Below are 8,801 nucleotides of genomic sequence, written 5' to 3' on the forward strand. Positions count from 1 at the left end.
AACCACCTTTCTCCAGACCGTGTGAAATTCCAAAAGCAAAGCTTTATTTTGACCACGAAGCGGAGGCCCGCCCCTCTGCCCCGCCCCCGCCCCAGTGCTGGAATCTTCTCCTGAGACCCGCAGGCACCTCCAACTCAGCGTGTCCCCAAAGACCACAGCAGACCTCCTCTTCCCCAGGGCTCCCATCCTGCTGAGAGGCCAGGTCCCCTCCTCCCGCCCCCCCCCCATTCCCCTCCCTCCTCGGGGTGGCCCCTTCTGCCCGCAGAGTACCCTGATTGAACATCTCCTGTTAACAAGCTTTGGAGTCAGACATTAGCTCTGTGTCCTTAGGCAAATCACCTCTCTGAGTCTCAGTTTTCTCATCTATAAAATGGGGGTAATTAAACTTCCTACATCATTAAAAGGTGGGGTTGAATGATCTGCCCACTTCACAGATAATGAGATGGAGGCACAGAGAGTTCAGGTAACTTGCCCGAGATCACACCACTTGGACATGGTAGAGGGACACCCACAGAGGCTTCTGTGACGCACAGAGCCGCACAGACCCTGCTTTCCCTGAGCCTTCACGTCTCCCACCAGCTCCAGAAGGTCTCACTGAAGACTAGGGGCCTTTCCCACAAGCACACACACCTCTTCCAGGGCCCTGGCCGAGCCGGGGGTCCCCTGGTGGGCAGACAGCACGCCTAACTCACTGCGCGCCCAGACCCCTCTGGGAGCCTGGCATGGACCAGGGCTTGGGTGGGGCACTAAAGCAGTTCAGGTGGGCGCTCTCACCACAAGACAGCCGGGGCTGTGGCGACCCAGTCCTGGGGAACACACGGCTGCCCTTGCAGCTTTACTGGCTGTCCCTGAGCCCGCGGCCACACCGGGCAAGGGTCCCTTTCTGCTCTGAGCAACTCCACGCCGGCAGCCACGAGCTTCATGAGCACTTAATTTGCACACAGCCCTGGGGTGTCTGTGCCACGGTGATTCCTGGATTCAGAGACCCCGGGTCTCTTGCCTCAGAAGCGGACAAGCATGACCACACCCACAGCCGCACATTTCGGGCAGCTGGACAGTCACTTTGTCTTCCGGACATCAGGAATCACAGCCAATCAGGTTTAACCACCGGGATGTTCAAGGCAAAACCTGTGATGGGTCTGCAGCCCAGGTGGGACATGCGGGGGCTGCCCTGGGTCCCCAGTGGGGAGTGGGTCCTTCCTCTTGTTTTCACTTTTTGTTCTCACCTGCGGCACTCCTGCTATTGCATGGCTTCCTACGAGAGGTTTGAAGTGCACTTCAGAACAAGGCTGGGTATAAATAGACACACGCACACACGTGTACAGAGGGCACTGCCTGGCATAAATAACGTGAATACAACACAGTCACGACTCAGGCTCACCTCTCAGTCCAGGAAACTGAGACTCAGAAAAGCAAAGTGATTTGGGGTGTCAGTCTGCTGGCCGGTCGTCCCCCACCTTTTTCCAGAGAGGGTAAGAGATGGACAGGACGGATTCACCTAAAGATGCCTCTCCGGCCGACACAGGGCTCAGAGCAGGGTCTGCCCTTCACACGAGCGGCCCAGCCTCCCAGCGCCCCTCCAGTCCCAGACAGGACCCAGCACCCACGGGTGGCCTCCCATATAGGGCCTCGGGCAAGGAGTCGGCCCACCCTCCGTAGGGGTCTGGCCGAGCACCAGGGAACACGGAGGATGCTCAGTTGTGTCTGTACTCAGGGCAGGAACAAGTCAGAGCCCAGGCCGGGTTTGAGAGGTAGGGATGGGCTAAAATGTGAGGCCTCAGGGCTGAGGCAGGAACGGGGCAGGTGACAGATGGGCTGGGAGCAGGTACCGAGGACACGCGGCCAGCGGCGCCTTCTGGCCTCAAATGGGCAGGTCTCACCGGCCCCAGAGCAGCATGCAGGGCATGGCCTGTAGGACTTCCTAGAACCTTCTGGAATTGTGGAGGAACAGCATGGGGAAGGCATTGGAAAGCAGCCACCCAATCTCCTTGCAATGGAGATGAGGCCAGAGGGAGGGACAGGACACGCCCAGGTCACCCAGCAGGTAGCCAGGGCCTCACCTCCGGGCCTTCCCCTCTCCTTGGCCCCGAGCCCCAGGCCTCCCCCTGCCCTGGAATGCGGCCAACACCAGGCCCCCGGGCCCCAACAAGCTCACCTGGCCTGGCTCCCAGGCTGCCAACCACTCCACAGTCCCTCCATCAGTTGCAGGGAGGGTGCCCCACCAGGGCGTGTCACATGAAGAGGGACAGAGACTTGCTGTTAAGGCCACCTCTAAGCCCAGACCGCCGAGCCCACAGCCACCCCCACCTGCAGGGCGTCCACCCGTTCACTGAGCCACACTGGAGTCGAGAGAGGTCGAGTCAGAGAGGAGATTTGGAAAGAAGAAATCATCCTTGAAGCAAAAGAAAAGGGTGAGCACATCCGGGGAGAGCCCTGGTACCCACGGGAGAACCTGCTCATCCCAGGAATGGAAACAGATTTGCCAGCTGCCAGGGGACGGGCGGAGGCATCAGCCACCACGCCCGAAGGGGACCGCCCAGGGACTGTCTGCCCACGGTCTCAGGTCCTGTAAGACCTCACTCTGCCCAGCCACAGACACACCCTACCTCGCTCACGGCTGCCTGCCAGCATGCCAAAGGGTGGGATGAAATATCTTGAAGTTCGCCTGAAACAAGTTCTCAATCCGTCCACACTGCGCGCAGGTACTCGTTTCACAAAGGTGTATTGGGCTCTTCCGGGATGCTGGGCGCAGGTTAGTCCCTGCGGGGGATCCCAGCCTGGCCAGCAGGGGAGAAGCAGGGCCTGGGCAGCCGACTCAAAAACCAGTGGTGAAACATGCCCAGGCTGAGGCTGTGGCCACGAGGAAGGAGAGGGCACAGGAGTGCGCGCGCAGGGAGGGCTCAGCTCCCCCAGTGGGGGTGGGGCAGGCTTGACCCAGGTGCAGGTGAAGGCAGAGGAGAGCCATCCATCGGGGGAGGGAGGAGGGCAGAGGGAACAGCATGAGTGGAGGCTCAGAGGCAGGACAGCACCTGGCATCTCCCAGAGCATCAGGAGGCCAGTGGAGGGGGCGGGGGAGACAGAGCTAGTAGCCAAGCAGGGCTGAGGCCCTGCAGCCGGGTTGCTAGGAGGCTGGGCAAGGGCACGGCCAGGACACACCTGTCACTCTGCGACACTCTTCTCCAGGTGTGCGGGCTGCCCCTTCTCCTCCCAAGAGCTCCGTGAGGCCCTCTGCAGGGTGGCCTGACCGCCCCATGTCTCAGCGTCAACCTCCCTGGCGCTGAGAGCCGCTCTACCTGGAGGGAGACAGAGGTGGTACCTGCCGCACTCCCACCCACCAAGCCCCACACAGGGCAGTGCTGGGGAGGGGTCGGAGCCAAGTCCTCCCCGTCTGGGGAGACGGCCCCTGGAGTATGGTCTGGGAAGCGGGAAGGCCCTCCCAACCCTGCCCTGGCTGTGCCAGGGCCCCGGCTGCCTGCCCCTCCCCCTAGCCCGTGTCCAAGTGGCTCCTGGACACCAAATGGACCCAGTTTGACTTGCCCTTCCCTTTCTTTCCCCTGCCCGCCCCCTGCTGGAGTGGCTGGAGGGCAGGCAGGAAGTAGGCAGGCCTGCCCAGCCCAGTGGCGTGGGCACAGCCCCAGCTCCAACTCTGGTCCCCCTGGGCCCAAGGCCCAGGGCTCCCCCGAGTCCCAGGCAGGACTTGGCCTTGGACAAGCACAGGTCAGGACAGGATGGGCAGCTGGTAGGAGGGCCCCTAGGGAGGCGGGGGAGGGGCAGGGGCTGCTTGGGAGGAAAGAGGCTTTGGGAGAGGGAGGGAGGAGTGGGGAGAAGGCACAGAGCACCGGAGTGAGAGTCACCACACCGGGGTCTGTGTCCCAAAGGCCAGTACCACCTGGACTTCGGGTCTGTCCTCACCTGCACAAGAGGCTGTGAGAGCCAGATGGTCCTGGGCGCCTTGTCCGATGTCCTGGAACCCCAAGGTGTGGGGTGTAGCCTGTCAGCACAAGGAGCAGACGCAGATCCTGGAACAGCTGAGGACAAGCACTGCTCTCCCCAGCCTCCCTGGGGCCGGAGGGCATGTGGGTTGGTGGTCTCGCTGGGCTGCCCACAGAGGATCCAGAGGGACCAGCCTTACCTCTGCCCTAGACCGCTCCTTCCCCACACACCACGGCCACAACCACCACCACCACATCCCAGGCTGCTTGAAAGGCTCTCCCCGCCCATGGTGGCTTTTTAATTTTCTGAAACTAAATGTGGGAAGAGGGGACTGCCCCATGGCCCTGGCCCAGTTCCTGTGTGGGTGGGGACAGAGCACAGGTCCGAGACTGACTCCCCCCGGAAATCAAGGAAACGGGGCTGGAGAGAATGTCCAACAAAATCTGGGACACCCCTGGCCCCTGGCCTAGAGGGGCAACCTCAGGCCCTCAGAACGCCTCTCAGAGACTAGCCAAGCAGAAGGCTTCTCTCCCTACTGTCCCCTACCTCCCCTCCCCGCCCAAAATAAGGCAAGGAACTGATCTGCCAACTCAGAGGTGCCCTGCAGGGGTGGGGAGCAGGCAAGGGGGACCCCCCCTCCAGCCAGGTTTGGATCAGGGAGATAGTCCCTAACCCACCTGAAGACCCCGATCCACGGTGGTGAGGAGCAGTGCGGAGGCGCTGAGAAGAGCGGGGACGAGGCTGCCTTTCCTCCGGGTGGGAAGTTCCCGGGCTCTGCAGCCCCCAACGCCGCCGCCCCAGGCAGCAGAGAAAGCGCTTGGCTGGAAGAAAGAGAAAAGGGTCTACCTTCACGCCCCCGGCCTTCCGTCCACTTGGAGTCTTGACCTGCTGGAGCCACGGTCCCAGGTGGGAGCTCGCAGGGCAGAGGGTCCCACCAGGGCCGAGAACACCGGAGGAGAGGGCCTCTGCCCAAGACGGGCATCTCCCCCCGCGCCCGCTGGGGCCCGCTGGGTCTTGGGTGGGGGCTCCTAGTCCTGAGGTCGACTCCTCCGGACTTGTTCCCTCGCCGCCTCCACCGCCGCCGCCGAGAGCGGTGCCCTCGCCGGATCCGGCCCAGCGAGCTCCCACCTCCACCCCGGGCGCGAGCGCTCCCTCCGTCCCGGGAAGAAGTTAGGCGGCCGGTCCCTGGGCGGGTGGCGCACGGGACGCAGGCGGCGGTGGAGCCGGACTCGGGCTCAGCCCCCGCCGCCGCAGAAGAGTCCCCGCGACCGCGAGGGCGTCCCGGGCGGCTCGACTCCCCGGGGGTCCACATCGCTCGCGACCCGGTCCAGGCCTCGCCCCGGGGGGCAAGGCGGGCCGAGGCGAGGCGGGCCTGGCTCCCGGCTTCGGGGACCCCAGGTCAAAGTACTCCCCGCCCCGCCGCCCCAAGTCGCCGGCCCCGCGCGGCGCGCGGCGAGTCATCAGAAGATCTCGGACGCAGCAGCAGGGCCGACCAGGGCCCCACGGAGTTGGGGAGTTACCCCGCACCCCTAAAAGCCTCCGCACACACCCCCCGTTGAGAGTACGCACTTCCCGCGTCCCGGCGCCTCCGCAGTGAGTCGAGCCGCAGCGCTCCGGGTCGGCGAAGGTGGCTCAGCGCGGGCGCTCCAGTCTCGACGTTCCCGGGGCAGAGAGCAACGTCCGGGGACGCACGGGACGGGTGCGCCCGGCGGCCGGGGCTGCGCCGGGCGAGGCGAGCGGCGAGAGGGGAGCGCTCCGGCGTTCAGGCAACAGCTACCCCTAGTGGGAGAGCCGCCCGGGGCCGCCGCCGCCCCGCGCCCGCCGCCCCGCGCCCCGCGCCCGCCGCGCCCCGCGCCCGCAGCGCTCCCGGCTCAGCTGGGGCGCAGGGACGGCGCTGCCTTCCCCGGCCCTCTGCGTCTCCGGCGCCGGGCGCTCAGCGGCCCGCCGGCCCTGCCCTCCGCACATCCCCGCCGGGTCCCGGAGGCCGCTGACCCGAGAGCTGCGGCGCCGAGCCGGGGCGCGATGGGACGGGGCGGGCGCGGCCGGGGCGGCGCGCGGCGGCCTCGGGCGGCGGCGGGGGGCGCCGAGCGCGGTGTGCGTGGCGGGGCGGTGCGGGGGGCGGCCGTGTGCGAGGCGCGAGTGTGAGCGCGCGCGGGAGGCGGGCGGGCTCCGGGAGGCGAGCGGCGCCCGCGGGCGAACGCGGCAGGCGGCGGGGGCCCGAAGTTGCCTCCTCGCGGGCCCGCGTCCCCGGCGGGGCGGGAGCCGGGGCCGGCGAAGCGGCGGCCGCGGACCCGGGCTCCCGCGGCACCTGGGCAGCGGCCCCGCACGAGCAGCAGCGGCGGGGGCGGCGTTGGCGGCGGCGCGCGGGAAGCGAACCGGAGCTCCGGCGCGCCGCGGCGGCCGCCGGGGAGCTAGCCTCAGGTGCGCGGCGTGGGGGGCGCGGGCCGGGGCCGGGGCGCCGGGACCGGGGCGGCGCGGCTCTCGCGCTCGCCAGAGGACCTCCGCCGCGGACGCCCGGGGCCCCGCTCCGGCCGCCCGCACCGGGCGGCCGCCGAGGTCCGGGCTGTCCGCACCCGGGAGCGGGCTCCGGGGCACGGCCCCGCCCATGCCGGCCCCCGGCCCGGTCGCCCCGCCCTCCGGCCGCCGGGGCCCGCCCTCGGCCGGAGATTTCTAAGGCACTGGCCGCGCGGCCGGGGCATCCCTCCGGTCTCAAGTTGCAAGGGGGCGGGTCCGGGCCGGAGGTGGAGTCTCCCGCCAATTGAAGCCTCGGCTATAAATCGAGCTCCCCTCAGAGCCGAAGCCCAGATGCCTCGCCAGGCCGCCCCGCGGTCGGTGGTGGGGGAAGGTAGGGGGTCCCAGGGGGCTCTGGGGGGCGCCACCACCATGCTCCGCTCCCTGCTGCTTCACTCCCTGAGGCTCTGCGCCCAGACCGCCTCGTGCCTCGTGCTCTTCCCGCGCTTCCTGGGCACGGCTCTCATGCTCTGGCTGCTCGACTTCCTGTGCATCCGCAAGCATTTACTGGGCCGCCGACGCCGGGGTCAGCCCGAAACTGCAGTGCAGCTCAACAGCGACGGCGAGGAGGTGCCCCCCGACGACCCGCCTATCTGCGTGTCCGACGACAACCGCCTGTGCACCCTGGCGTCGCTGAGGGCGGTGTGGCACGGCCAGAAATTGGATTTCTTCAAGCAAGCGCACGAAGGCGGTCCGGCGCCCAACTCCGAGGTGGTCCTGCCCGACGGCTTCCAGAACCAGCACATCCTCGACTACGCCCGAGGAAACCGCCCGCTGGTGCTCAATTTCGGCAGCTGCACCTGACCACCGTTTATGGCGCGTATGAGCGCCTTCCAGCGTCTGGTCACCAAGTATCAGCGCGACGTCGACTTCCTCATCATCTACATCGAGGAAGCGCACCCCTCGGACGGCTGGGTCACCACAGACTCTCCCTACAGCATCCCGCAGCACAGAAGCCTGGAGGACCGGGTCAGCGCAGCGCGGGTACTGCAGCAAGGTGCTCCCGAATGCTCTCTCGTCCTCGACACCATGGCCAACTCCAGCAGCTCGGCCTATGGCGCCTACTTCGAGCGCCTCTATGTCATCCAGAGTGGCACCGTTATGTACCAGGGCGGCCGAGGCCCCGATGGCTACCAGGTCTCCGAGCTGCGCACCTGGCTGGAGCACTACGATGAGCAGCTGCACGGCCCTCAGCCCCGTCGAGTGTAAACAACCAATGGACAAATGACTAAACTTGGCGGGCCATGCCTTCGAGCCTTCGAAGCCCACGTGCAAACGCCCCCAAACAAAGTCAGGCTTGGTGAGGGCCCAGTGACGCAGCTGTGCTGAGCCATGGATCGCAGGCTGAGTCTGCCTCTCAGCCAAGCCACCTGAAGACTCTCCTCCCCCTCCCCGGACTTTGCTTTTGTGACTGCCTCTCGTCCATATGCGCCTGGCTTGCTCCAAATCCCCTTTTGAGTGCGGAGGCAGCGCCTCCCTTGCCTGTGTGACCCTGGACTTGTCCTCGCAGAGGCCCCTGCGACGCGCTCTCACACACTCTCCCCAGAAGAGAAGAGCCAGCGTGCCTTTAGCCAGGCGCATTGGCCCCGCGCAAAGAGACTTTGGCTGCGCCCCGCGCGCCCTGGGCGCAGCTGGGTTCCAGCAGCGCAAGCCGCTCGCCTTAGTTGCCTGGCACCCACACCTGCCGCGCGCGGGGAAGGGATGCCCTTTTGCTTTTGTGTCTATTTCTTGTGCCTGAGTTGGGGGAGGAGGTTTGGGTGGGGAAGGGTGGACAGGGTTATTTCCCCCCCTTATTTTGGGTGCTCACGAGCCCCACTGCTGATGACGAACTATCTCTAACTGGTCTTGACCACGAGCTGGTTCTGAATTGCAGGAGGCTCGCAGCAGCGCCTAAAACGAGAGGGGAAAGTGCTCTGGGTTACCATGGGGAAACCGCGTCAATGGGGTGGAAGAGGGAGGTTGGGGGACTGCTTTGGGACAGAGGAAGACGGCTTGGGAGGCATTGGCGAGGTTCACAGCGCCCCAGGCAAAAGGAAGGGGCTGGGGCTCCTGGCACAGGGGGTTGAGTGATGGAGTCCGGGAAAGAGAGGTGGGAGGGGAGAGCCTGGGAACCCCGAATGAGGGGTCTCCCAGGCAGAGCCGCTGACTGCGGGGCCGGAAGGCGGGGGGCCCCTGATTTGAAGGCCATTTTGTGAGTGTTTTGCTGGAAATATTCCCTGTGTATAAACTTCTTTTACACTACAATAATAAAGGCTTGAAGTAAATTGCTTTCGGGTTGCCTTTGGTCCCTTTATTTTTTCTTCCCTCTGAATAGCGGCAGGAATTAAACACAAATCTCTCCCTCGCGTCCCCATAGT

At 65.8% G+C, this 8,801-nt stretch overlaps 1 protein-coding gene and 1 long non-coding RNA gene across 2 annotated transcripts; one reads left to right on the forward strand and one right to left on the reverse strand.

Annotated features, from left to right (window-relative positions):
• Positions 1-258: 258 nt before the first annotated feature.
• Positions 259-4,747, reverse strand: LOC130852092 (uncharacterized). The gene is made up of 6 exons (XR_009053298.1): positions 4,611-4,747; positions 3,913-3,991; positions 2,607-3,293; positions 2,156-2,339; positions 1,382-1,457; positions 259-1,255 (listed from the first exon to the last, which is right to left on the reverse strand). It is a non-coding gene; the product is annotated as an uncharacterized LOC130852092 (long non-coding RNA).
• A 1,991-nt stretch (positions 4,748-6,738) lies between these two features.
• On the forward strand, positions 6,739-7,653 carry DIO3 (iodothyronine deiodinase 3). Its single transcript, XM_057733564.1, has one exon. The coding sequence runs from the start codon at positions 6,739-6,741 to the stop codon at positions 7,651-7,653; it is 915 nt and encodes a 304-aa protein (XP_057589547.1).
• Positions 7,654-8,801: the final 1,148 nt, after the last annotated feature.

The sequence above is a fragment of the Hippopotamus amphibius genome, chromosome 4 (assembly GCF_030028045.1).
Source record: "Hippopotamus amphibius kiboko isolate mHipAmp2 chromosome 4, mHipAmp2.hap2, whole genome shotgun sequence".
NCBI classification, from domain to species: domain Eukaryota; kingdom Metazoa; phylum Chordata; class Mammalia; order Artiodactyla; family Hippopotamidae; genus Hippopotamus; species Hippopotamus amphibius.